Genomic DNA, 12,611 nt, shown 5'->3' on the forward strand with positions numbered 1-12,611 from the left:
GAATTACTTTCTTTACCCCCCTGAACATCTATTGTACTGCGAGGATTGCATCAGATAAATGTCCAAGATGCATAACGGAAGAAATAGTGTGCTGGTACTGCCCAAATTGCTGTTTGAAACACCAAGCAGTATGGTAAAGAGCGAAGGGAACAGGTACGAATCCCTTCGAGCCAGGAAAATAAATGCAAAGTGAACTTGAAACTAAGGAAAGATATACAGGTGTGCGCGCAATTGCTTTAACTGTCCAATATGTACCTCACCCCTATCCGTTACAACTCTTGGGAGCGCCGACAATGGAGCCCAGAACGGACCTTGGGTACTCTCATGCGGATACTGCATGTGGACAACGCTTGATATTGGAATCAAATTCGATAAGCCAACCAACATTCGTGCTCAGCTTACTTCAATAAAGAATAGCCAGAGCCGTACCTCCTCTGAAGTTAAATCTCCGTTGGCAAATCCCATCTCTCCGGACGACTTGACAACTCCTGCTTCTCAGGATGAAAAGTCAGCTAGGGCTCCTTTCTCAGAGGAAAGGCCAGTAACGGTAGACCTGGAGTCCCGTTTCTCTGCTCTAAAATCGTTTTACAGAACCCAGTTAACGGAAACATCCGCCTCTCCTACTGATCCCTTGATTGGACCTGAATTAGGAGGTTTCTATTCTTCACCCAGTGCATTAAATCGCATAATGTCTCTCTACACTACAGGAATCGGCAATCTCCATGGTGCTGCCAGCAAGAAGCCTCAGTCAAAACCACCACTCATGCGCGAGGCCCTCACGCCAGCAGAAGGGCTTCATATACCTGACCCCAACACCGAACTAGCAATCATTCGAAAAATGGCATCCTCGGACTGTGGCTGGGATGGCCTTGCTTCTGTGGAGCAAAAAGTCTCCCAACCTCCCTCTACAAAATTCGTCGATGAACTCCGTCCCCTCCCTATCCTCCTTCGAACTAAGAGATCAAAACGCTGCAAAGCGTGCAAGCACATCCTCGTCAAACCTGAATTTAAACCACAATCAACCCGCTTCCGGATCCGTTTGATAGCCCTGAGCTACATTCCACTTATTACCATGCGGCCTTTGCCTCCATTCCCGGCCAGCTCTCCCCCGATAAACCTCGACGCCCTCGAGCCCCGTAGGCCTGTCCAATTCCTCATAACCCTCAAAAACCACATGTTTGATTCCATACGTGTCACCCTAGCTACGCCATCAGTAACACCAGGCCACGTCGCCTCCAAAGTCACGATGCTCTGCCCGCAGTTTGAAGTAGGTGCTAACAGTGACGTCTGGGACGAAGCGTTGGCATCATCAGGAGCGCAAGACCCGCGTTCTTCCAGATCAGGACTGGATAAAGTCGCTGAAGCAGGAAAGATATGGGACAAGGGAAGGAACTGGACGACTGTGGCGATGGAGGTTGTGCCAGGGTCACTTCCAGGAGGTGGGGAAGGTGGTGAGGATGATGAAACTGGAATTGAAGACGATGAGGATGTCATTGAGATTCCGGTGTTTGTACGGGTGGAGTGGGAGGCCGAAGGGGGTGCAGAGGAACTCGCTATTAGACCTGATACGAGGAGACAGCAGGAGGCGGAGATGGTGAAGAGAGAACTGGCCTATTGGATGGTGCTGGGGATTGGTAGGATTACGCGAGGTGGATATGAGAATCGCGGTTAGCTGCGTTTGGTTTCAGATAAATTTCAAGTTCGCAGACCGCCTTTGGCTTTCCTATTTCTAACCTTTCTACATTCTACCTTTACTCGAGACTTACTACGGAGAATATATAACTGCCCTCTCTTAGGTCATCCGTTCATACTAACATAATCTATCACTTTCTCAGACACATCACCTATTCAGACACTTCTCCACTTTAAGACATGTCTCTATTTTAATAAATCAAAATGTCATTAATAAAAGATATTTATACTTCTATGAAACCGAATAAGGTTCGATTTAATTACGCGATAGAATAGTGATAAGATGTTGACTAGAGCTCTGGTTATCCAGATTGCTTACAGTTTTTGCTTTTCCAGATAGATAGAATCTCTTCGCAGGAGGAGATGTGCCCACTAGGACTGGATACATGCTCCCCCATACCTCCACAGAAGGCTCATCAGGTCCATGCCTGATCTTAGTGTATACCAGCCTGCTTAAGCCTGTTTTCTAGGGGGGTGTCTTAAGACACGTCAGTGTATCCCCCTCAGCTCAGAGAGGCTCTGAGGGGGGCTTTAGCTGCATTAGAACTAGAGCTCTCATTATCTATCTATCTAGAAGGGAATTTAACTACCAATTTATCTCTGACAGATAGGTACTAGTACTAGTATCTAACTTCCCTTGCTTGAAAGGAAATGATAACTTTTGTGCAATAAACTCTTGCTTATCAAATAGATGCTGATTTTGGTGGTAGATTTTCTACATTATTGTGGTCAAAAAATGGGATTTTCCTTGGATATAATAGGGGGGTGTCTGGGGGTTGGTGGGTTACGTTGGTTATCTTCTATTTTTTGCGTGCGGTACGAGTACCTGTCTCGCGAGGATTTACCAGCCCTACAAGGCCATATTTATATTTGTTACCCCCTTTTACCCTCTATTCCACGCCGCAAGCCCTTCGCCCTACCGCAGTAGCAATATTATCAAACAAGAGCGAAGGTACGGAAATTTGTAGCAAGGACAGGAACACCTCCTTTCCATTCATGTCTTTTCCTCAAATTCCTCAGGATTCGTCAATGTATTTTCCGTACAGTTAAAGAAGCTCATTTATGCAGACAAACACGCGGAGAGAGATATGATATGAGAGGCAGATTAAAAACATGAAATATAGAAGGAACAAAAGAGAACAATAAAAAACATAACATAAAAATTTGCTAAGATTGCGGAAACCCCATCGCTTCGTTTCCCATTCAAAAAACAAAAGGACAAAATTTCCGAACCTATTATTTTTATTTCATTGCCCCCATTCCTTTCTCCATGACCGGAGAAAAAGAAGGAAGCGGGCAACAAATAGGGCCCAACGCTCCACCGCGACCTTGTTCCCCGGACCTTTTTTACCCGCAGTTACATTCCGTTTATAGAACCAAGTACGAGAAATGAAAAGAAGAAAATTTGCTTTTAACATTTTATTTTCTTTCTACTCTCAGTCCTCTAAAACTCTGTAGCACTGCTTTGAGGGAAATCGAATTTGACACCACGGCCAGTCAATCTCCGGTAAACCTCGCCATATGCGTCCAGGCGGTGGTCAACACCACCTCGCTCCTTCTCGTGCAGGATGACCTTGAGAACTTTCGTGCCGTCCTCCTTTGTTCGCAGACGCTTGCCGACGATCTCAACAGGGTAGACAATGTCGGTGAGGATTGCCTCGTGGACAGCGGTGAGAGTGCGGGATCGGGGCCGCTTCTGGGTCTGGGAAGTGCGGGAGCGGGCGGAGCGCTTGGGGCGCGGCAGGATGCGACGGGAAGCGAGGATTAGGACATGGCGATCAGAAAACTTTTTCTCGAGCTCACGGGTGAGACTGTTTTATTGCAGAAATTGGGTTAGTGGGTTTCAGCTTTGGGTCTTTGTAGATTGTTTGGATAAGGACATTCGTTTTCGTTTTATTGGACATGAGATTGGGTATCGGCATACCGTTGCTGGACCTTGTGGAAGCCTTGGAGAAGAGGGACTGGGACAAAGATGACAATAGCCTTCTTTCCGTGACCGACTTCGATCTATATTGTTCGGGGCATACATATCAGTAGATGAAATTCAAGATTTCAAGTTGTGGTTCAGCGCATATCCGTGTCGAAATTGTTATATCCACCCAGCTGGTGTCCCTTCTCTTCTGTGCAAACAATATCCAATCTCCACAGAGCCCTAGTATTCACCATCCTTTCCTCTCAAATCTTCTTTGCGAAAAATGGCCCAATGTATCTCACACGCCTCCCACAATTCAAACACCAAACAAAATCTCTCCAGGAAATCAATAGCAAAACTCGCACTCAATTCCTTACCTCACGAGCAGAGACAAACTGCAAAGGCCTGAGGGCGGCCTTCAGATCGGGGGTGTTGGTCTCCAGATCTGAGAGAGCACCTGCGAGGGAGGTCTCGAGCTCGGAAGGATTTTGCCGGGAAGGGCTGTTGGGCGCGATCTTGTTGAGAGCAGCCATGATTGCAGGCAACGGGAGTTCTGGGGAAAGCTGTTGCTGCTGCTGTCTTTCCTTAGTCGGTAGGAAGAAGGAGAGTCGATCGGTTGGCGGTCGTCAGCGTGGGTAGAAAAGTACTGGCGCGCTGCCGTTTCTATCGACATCGCTGCATTTTTCGTGGTGTGGGATCAGAGGCTCGGCAACTCGCTTAGCGGATGGGCGTTGCCATATACAGTTAGTACGCTGTTGTTTCCAGTATAGCGCCATCCCGTGACTCTGCTCGCCCTGGAAGCTTAGACAACGCATGAAAAGTCGATTGCATTTCATGATTTTGGATAGTCAATGGCCTAAAGCATAATTACAGAACGATATGCCTATTCAGCTTATTTACGAAACATTTTTGGTATCTTCAGCAATGCCGTTATGAATCTCAAAGTACCCTTGGTTTGCACAGCCCTCAACACTATCCAGGTGTTCCCTCCAACTGCTTCAACGAAGTCTCTTCTGTGATCTATTTCCTATCAAGAAAATTTTGGCGTGTCATACATATCGTCAGGGTCTACCGGTGTATTAGCTACTTCGCTCTAATCCAGAGCCTGATCGTTCAAAAATGGTACGGGGGTAAACTTACCCTTATGATGCTGCAATATATACTTCCTCGTCTCATTCATATTATGGTCAAACTCAGAAAGCAGCTCGCATCTCCTTATCATAACATCTTCGTTCCTGATGGCACCACCACGAACTGCAGCCTGTGCAACATGGAATCGAGAAACTCGGTTGATCAGCATCATATCAAATGGTGTCGTGGTACTTCCTTCTTCCATGTATGATGCAATTGTAACCCGTTCCATCTGCGACCTTCCAAAGAGAAGTCCCCTCAATTCAGTCTCATACCCATGATAATTGAAATGGATCGTACGTTCGCTGGTGAAGAGAGCGTCGAATGCTTCGTCTGACAGGGCATGCGGGTGACTGGTCTCCCTGCTAAGAATCATTAAATCCGTGATATTAACTACACGCACGCGCAATTCTGGAACCCGTTCCCTGAGTAGGGCGGCTGCCCGGACGACTTCGAATGTGAGTTCTGTACCGACGCCAACAAGCACCACATCCGGGTCTTTTCCTTCATCGGTAGATGCGAATTTCCACACCGAACCGCCCGCGCGACAGTGGCATTCAGCTTCATCTGGACCTAAAAATACAGGCGTGGGCTGCTTGGACCCAACCATGAGATTGATATAGTTCTTGGACTTCAAGCAATGGTTTAACGTGGAAAGGAATGTGTTTGCGTCCGGTGGTAAATAAACGCGGGCTGCGTTTGGTTTCAGATTCAACACTGCTGAAATGAACGATGGATTTTGATGCGAGAATCCATTGTGCTCTTGTCGAGTCCATGTGCTTGTCTCGATGTAATTGATACTGGCAATATCACGGCGCCACACGGTCTCTCTGCCCTGTACAAATAATCAGAGGCATGTCCGCAACGTATATCTGGATTTATAATAGGAAGACATTGAGCCTTACCATTTTGGTGAACTTGGAAAATTGAACCATCATTGTATGTATAATGCCGAGGAAACTCTCATATGAAGGGAAAATGCCCACTCGACCTGTCAATGTATACCCTTGCAAAAACCCCTGGCACATATGTTCGCTCAATACTTCAATTACGCGACCACCCTGTGCATTAGCAAACTGGTCCCATTGGAAATTTCTTCCCGTGTGTGCTAGTGCGCCACCAAGTTTATTACTCTCTAGCTCATCTGGGGAAAACAGCCTAACAGAGTGAGGGTTATCGACGAAAACTTGGTCAATGAACTCGGCGATAATCTCCATAGAGCTCTCCTGCTTGCCCTTCTCGATATGGAATCCCTTCCAGTCCCGCAGTTTGAGTGTCCTGTACGATTCATAAACATCACTTCGCTGCCCTAACTTTTTCAAGTCATTTCGAGGGATGATAGCCTTAATGTCATCTATCACATCACCGCCTTCTGTAAAAAGCTCATGTGGTTTGTACGACGACAACCATTCGTTTAGCACATTCAATTCTTCCTTGTCCTTTTTGACCCCAGGAAGAGGGACTTGATGAGCTTTGAAAGAACCTTCGATAATTTGACCACGAATTTGTTTTGGACCAGTCCATCCCTGAACCATATACGTTAACATCAACAAGACATAGCGCATTGCCATTTGGGCACTAACCTTAGGAGTTCGCAAAATCAAAACAGGCCAACGCGGTTTCATAATCGGGTTTCCGGAGCGAGCAGCCTGTTGTATTTTGCGGATTTCCTCCAACGCCCATTCTAGTGCTCCATGAAAATCGATGTCAACATGTTCCAAATCGTCGATGATTCGTGGTTGATAACCGTATCCCACGAACAAAGCGATGAGTTCGCGATCATCCATACAACCGAATATGGTTCGTTCACTGATTTTAAATCCATTGAGGTGGAGAATGGGCAGCACCGCCCCCGATTCTGCAGGGTCAATATATTTGAATCCGTGCCAGGACCTTTCAGGGTAAAATCAGTTTCTCGTCTTCATCTGGGGTCATAAGCCATTTTACTGACGCTGCTGTCGGCCCAGATTCTGCTTCGCCATCACCGATAATGCATGTGACTATCAAATCCGGCTTGTCCATGACCGCCCCAAACGAAACGGATAGAGCATATCCCAATTCGCCGCCTTCGTGGATTGCACCTGGAGTTTCGGCGTTGATATGACTGTCGGAAATGTCAACATCGCCGCACAATATCAAACGGCATCAGGGAATTTTCAGAGAGAGAGAGAGATATCCCCAACCTTGGAAATCCACCCGTGGTACTGAACGTAGTGATCAGCTTCGTAAGGCCTTTCGTGTCTCGACTATATCCTGGATAGAATTTCTCGAGAGAACCTTCCATCCAGAGCGCAGCTAGGATTCCTGGTGCGCCATGACCCGGCCCCACGACATATATCATGTCAAGGTCATGTTTGCAAATCAAGTAATTCAGGTGGGAATAGACAAAGGTCAACCCTGGGCAGGTTCCCCAATGGCCTTTTCATGTATTTGTAAGCCAGAGTATAATTGCTTGCAAAAGAGCATGAATCAAAAACGAACCCAGTAATCTCGGTTTAATATCGTCAAATTTCAACTCTCGCTTTAAGCATGCATTGTCCTGCAGGAATATCATAGCTATATCGGGATATCAGCACCTAATATGAAAAGATCATACCAAAAGAATGTATAAGGAGCTTACCGGCAGCAATATAGTTCGCCGCACGCTGGAATCTCTGCAGAGAATCAATGACATTCTGGTCTAGCGATGTTCTTGCTAGCTGAACGGCCAGTTGGTCTATTACCTCAGGTAGGTGAGACGGAAGCGGTTTTGGATTGGGTTTATCGATGATTTCCCCAGGCATATTTTTCTATTTGTTTTCCAGAATTGTCCAGAGGAAAATATAGAAATTGCAGCAACGGAACTATATTAGACGGATCAAGGAGGCCGTATTGATATCTCCGTATAGATTAATTGTAACTATTTCTGGACGTAGGACACATCGAAATTAATGAGCAATTCCCACGCTCGTTTGAACACCGACAGTTTTTATTTATCCTGGTTTCTGGGTATACATTTGCGTCGTTGATAAAAAAGCCATGCTGGCTACGTCACTGGGGGTTGGCTCCCAAAAACCGGTTCGTGTATGTCATAGCTTTAACCAGGCAGTCGGATAAGAATGAAATATGTGGGAATAAAATCAAAAAATCACCTGGGGCATCGGGATAAGAGTGTAAATTAGCAATGAAACTGGATAAATGGTGATTCTCCATGAGTTTAGTGTGGCCATTACATAGATTCATGTTTCGTGCATTACGACCTCAATTATGGCTCAATCAATCCTCTCGATAAATGCTGGGTCCTCATCCGTCAAAGTCTCCATCTACAAAGCTGAGAGATCGCCGATAAAACTCGCCTGGGCGCAGGTCGCAGGAATTAGCACACCTCCATGCATTTTCAAACATTCTCAAGGACTTAACAAGGAGAAGAAAGAGGAGATCCAGGGACGCATCTCAAGCCCTCAAGAGGCGTTCAAGTACCTTCTGCACCACTTCTTGAACGACCCTGACCTGCAAGGGGTTGCCAGTAAGGATGACTTCGCATATATATGCCATCGAGTCGTGCATGGAGGTGACTTCGAAAAGGAAGCTGTTTTAACGGCGGGTGCATATAATTATTTGCAGGCATTGAAGGACCTTGCGCCGTTGTATGTCTGAGGAGATAAATGGATAGATTTAACCTACCTCTACTGACTTGTCCATATTCAAGAGAAATGGCCATGCTAACCATGGGAAATCAAACAGGCACAATACTGTCGCACTGGATATAATTGACATCTGTCTCAATGAAATCCCAATGGCGAAAACGGTGGCATATTTTGACTCCACCTTCCACCAGTCAATGCCGGACTACGTCAAGACTTACCCTATCAGTCCTGAAAATGCCAAAAAGAACTGGCTACGCAAGTACGGATTCCATGGCATTAGCTACTCGTTCATCACACGATCGGTTGCAGAGTTCCTAAAACAGCCGATTGAGTCGACAAATATCGTGGCGCTTCATCTGGGTAGCGGTGCGTCCGTTTGCGCTATTCGGGCTGGAAAATCGATTGATACATCGTATGTGTCTCATCCACATGAATGTATATCAACCTGATAGCCGTGCTTTCGGCCCTGGCTCATTGTCGACTAACAAGTTTGTTGATTAGGATGGGATTGACACCTTTGGCCGGGCTTCCAGGGGCAACGAGAAGCGGAGACATTGACCCGAGGTATAAATTATCCTAATGATAGCCTGCCTTTAATTAATGTTGCTGACAACATCCACAGCCTTGTTTTTCATTATACATCCGAAGCAGGCAAATTGAGCCCTGAGAGCACGAAAGATATGCACATTAGCACAGTATGCCTACCCGTACGCCGTTAACCTCAGATAAGCCGTTCCTCCCTCTCCATTATACTGACACCAGATCATGGAGATAAAACCGCTGGCTCATGGCCTTGGCCCCTGTCCTCGCTTCACCAGACGTGGGAAGCTAACTCTGTTCTCCGTCGGATCAGGCTGAACGAATCCTTAACAAAGAATGTGGGTGGAAGAGTCTTGCGGGAACCACCAACTTCTCTCAAATAGCCACTGAAACGCCCGCAACGAACAAACACCGACTCGCCTTTCAAATATTCGTCGACCGCATCGTCGGCTTCATCGGAAACTACGTTGTGAAGCTCGATGGTCACGTTGATGCCCTCGTCTTTGCCGGTGGGATTGGTGAGAAGAGCGCCCTTTTGCGGGAAAAGGTGGTAGAGAAGTGTAGGTGTTTGGGCTTTGCAATTGGCCCGGAAGAGAACAGTAAGGGACTCGCGGATGGGTGTGCAGTGACAGATGTTTCACAAAAGATGGAGAGCCGACAGTGCACTGCAAAAGGGCCTCGGGTACTCATTTGCCAAACCGATGAGGAGGTGAGCAGAGCGGAATATCCCCATATTTGTTGATTGTCTTAGTTGTGGTAGTCGCTTTTTACTTGTCCCTTCTATCATACCACCCATTTAACTGACAGATTTTGCGGGCATAGTTTGAAATGGCGTATAGCTGTGCTTATTCACAACCCTGAAGATCCTGATTGTTTCCAATTCCGTCAGTGTCATTTAGGACAAGGCAAAATTATATGGGTGGAAAAATACCCCTTCCTCTTCATTCCTAAAATTCCAATTCTTAATGTCCTCCGCTGAATGGGCCCGTGTCAGACTGCCCTTCATCAGGGACCCTGTCAATTTCCCTTTTTAAGATGCCATTCAGTCAAGCCTATCGATAAAATCAAAAAGGGCCCGCGGTTAAATCTCAGAGAACTCATTTCCAGATTTAACCCGTCGACAATTGCTAAACTCACCTGAGGCCATCCAGCCACGGTGTGGTTGATCTTATTCAGATATGATACTTATTTGCATCTCGACCGGAGCATCAATAACGCCCCTCGCACCGTTTTCAATGTTTGGCTTGGCTCATTCCTCAGTTTCCAGTAGCAGCAGGCAATATCAACCATGTTGTGGAATATCCCTTTACCAAGTCTTAATCAAATCAATGATCAGCAAATGGCTTCGACCACATGGATCTCTGGGTCATCAGTCCAGGCCGCAAAGACTCCGATGGAGTAACGGTTCGGCCAAGAACATTGCCTTGTTTTCATCACCAACAGTTGCTTGGTTGGTCCTGCACGATGTATGCCGTATATCCTCATTATTGAGAGTCTTTGTTTGTTTTTGTTTTGAAGGGGGAAAAAGTTTCATCGATAAATTTTAAAAATTTTTTCTTGGGTTTCCTTTGTCTCGTGTAGGAAATCCATTGTTTTACTTTGAATGAATAGGAACGTCGCTTAGAAGTCCGGGGAAGGGATGGAACGTGCATCAAGCACATCCTGACCAGGTAATCCAGCCCGCTTTGACAATATTGAACCACACATATAGTTGACATGTCATTTTGAGAGATAAAGAAAACAAGACCCAAGGGGAAAGGTTTTTTTTTTTTTTTTTTTTTTTTTTTTTTTTTTTTTTTTTTTTCCCGCTTCTGATTGCTTGCTCGTATGCAGTCTCCCATTGTGCAATCATGACTTAGGTGTCTAGATTCGGTTAGGTAAATCCCACGATCTCAAGACAAGACGTGACTAAAAAGTCTTCTCGCATTTTCAGCCTTCAGTGCGTCGCTTGCTTTCAATCAGGCTAAGGTCAACGTGGACAAATGTTTCGATCAAATCTGGTCGCATACTAGACCTTCTATCAGTACATTGACAGAGTCTTACGGACACTCATGGACGGTGGGTGGATTTTTCACAAGGCTGCAACGGATTCAAACTCCATTGAGCAAGCGACGATGAACCAAGTGATAAGCTCCACCACCGAGTCTCTCTTCAACTTGCCCGAACAATGCTCGCTTGTCAACCATTTCCTCGCCGGAATGAACCCGTAGTCATTCAGATACGGCGTTATCCTGATGCCCGCTTCGCAACTGAAAAAACCCACCATTTGAGCGCTTTCCTTAAGGAGAGACCCAAATAGAGAGGAAAATGAGAGTCTTGGCTTGGCTTGATCACTTCATCAAGGATGATAAGTCGCAATGGAGGTGGCAATACAGCATATGAGCCAGCGATAGCATCCTTGGTGAAATCTCTGAGTATTTGTATTAGAGGTTTACACAAGATGGATAAGATAGTACAGGACACTCATTGGGGGCCCCTGGAAGAAAATAACATCCATCGTAAACAGAGAGGTCTAGCATTGTTGCCAATGTGGTTTTCGATTCATGGTAAAATTGTAATTACTATGTGAAAATATATCATCTCATCGATGATGCGCGCCAAACGGATACAGGCAATGAAGGCTTGATTGCTCAGTTTGCTAAAAGTTAGGGGAGGGGTAACTGCAGAATGACCACGAGGGAAATGGAAGCAGCTGATCTGGGTAGCTAGCGGCACCTGGGAAAGATTTTGCCGGGGCCGATCTCATAGATAGAATGAGAGAATGGCCGTAGTTGAGTTGGGTGTATCAATCTGTTGAAGTAGGTAAGCTGTAGCGGGAAGGGATCGGGTTAGCGTTAATCTCATAAATAGAATAGTTGGAGAATGACTGAAAGAGAGGTTGAAGCCGGGATTACAAAACCATCCAAAGACCTTGTGTGGACAGATGACGATCCCGGCTATTGTAGTAGGTGTTGTTATCAAATTTAGGAGAATGGATGGTCAATGTGTATGCGCTATACTCTGCATAAATCGATACTGGCGAAGACGATTTAGACGCAATTTACCCCAGAAAGGTCTTGCAAGAGACAACTTGGAAGAATTTTAAACTTTCTTTGTCTTGGCTGGGGTCTTGCCTTGGCTCCCCATGCGGAATAAAGAGCCGTTCTGGACGTGTTATGATGAACATGCAAAACTTCCAATGACCCAGAATAAAACATAAAGAAAAGTGGTGTGAAGTTTTATGTCCGACGGTTGGGATCGTACGTTCTTTTCTTTCTTTCACGCCGTTGGCGATCCTTCCTAGGGATCGCGTCTCGTTTGTTAAACCTGCAGAGCCCCGATCGGTACAACGTACTCCTTGGTCACAGAGGGCGGCAAGGCGGACAAGCAATTTGGAGTAATAATGAAGGATGAATACCCATGCCCTGTGCCCAAACAGGTCTGGTATTGTAGGTGTAGCTGTTGAACAAGCGGCACAGCTTATTTTTCAACGTAGGGCCTGTCCAGGGATTTCCAATTGTTGGTAGAGTCAAGGGCACACAGGCTAACTGGACAAATGTACTCCGTATGCGGATGCTGGATAACAAGGTGGTTGGCTGCTTAGAGCACTTCATCCCTGCCGAAACCAGGTCTCTTTGTGTTGAGGGGGAGTAATGAATGGCGAATGGTGGGATTTCCCCATTCAAATTGTCAGTGATGGATGATACATATCAAAGAAATGGCACACACAA

At 46.1% G+C, this 12,611-nt stretch overlaps 4 protein-coding genes across 4 annotated transcripts; 2 read left to right on the forward strand and 2 right to left on the reverse strand.

Moving 5' to 3' along the window:
* Positions 1–58: 58 nt before the first annotated feature.
* HCAG_06612 (predicted protein) lies at positions 59–1,869 on the forward strand (the record flags this gene model as incomplete). The annotated part of the gene is made up of 3 exons (XM_001538957.1): positions 59–153; positions 220–1,667; positions 1,853–1,869. 3 exons carry the CDS (start codon positions 59–61, stop codon positions 1,867–1,869), a joined length of 1,560 nt encoding a protein of 519 aa, XP_001539007.1.
* Positions 1,870–3,136: 1,267 nt separating this feature from the next.
* HCAG_06613 (40S ribosomal protein S7) lies at positions 3,137–4,137 on the reverse strand (the record flags this gene model as incomplete). Its single annotated transcript, XM_001538958.1, has 3 exons — positions 3,137–3,503; positions 3,617–3,699; positions 3,982–4,137. The coding sequence occupies 3 exons, from the start codon at positions 4,135–4,137 to the stop codon at positions 3,137–3,139; spliced, it is 606 nt and encodes a 201-aa protein (XP_001539008.1).
* A 497-nt stretch (positions 4,138–4,634) lies between these two features.
* HCAG_06614 (predicted protein) lies at positions 4,635–7,518 on the reverse strand (the record flags this gene model as incomplete). Its single annotated transcript, XM_001538959.1, has 8 exons — positions 4,635–4,672; positions 4,745–5,570; positions 5,641–6,261; positions 6,319–6,628; positions 6,687–6,839; positions 6,919–7,153; positions 7,217–7,291; positions 7,356–7,518. The coding sequence occupies 8 exons, from the start codon at positions 7,516–7,518 to the stop codon at positions 4,635–4,637; spliced, it is 2,421 nt and encodes an 806-aa protein (XP_001539009.1).
* A 463-nt stretch (positions 7,519–7,981) lies between these two features.
* Positions 7,982–9,800, forward strand: HCAG_06615 (conserved hypothetical protein; the record flags this gene model as incomplete). Its single annotated transcript, XM_001538960.1, has 6 exons — positions 7,982–8,361; positions 8,459–8,773; positions 8,863–8,925; positions 8,984–9,056; positions 9,215–9,610; positions 9,741–9,800. 6 exons carry the CDS (start codon positions 7,982–7,984, stop codon positions 9,798–9,800), a joined length of 1,287 nt encoding a protein of 428 aa, XP_001539010.1.
* Positions 9,801–12,611: the final 2,811 nt, after the last annotated feature.

The sequence above is a fragment of the Histoplasma capsulatum genome, genomic scaffold (assembly GCF_000149585.1).
Source record: "Histoplasma capsulatum NAm1 scaffold_6 genomic scaffold, whole genome shotgun sequence".
NCBI classification, from domain to species: Eukaryota; Fungi; Ascomycota; class Eurotiomycetes; order Onygenales; family Ajellomycetaceae; genus Histoplasma; species Histoplasma mississippiense.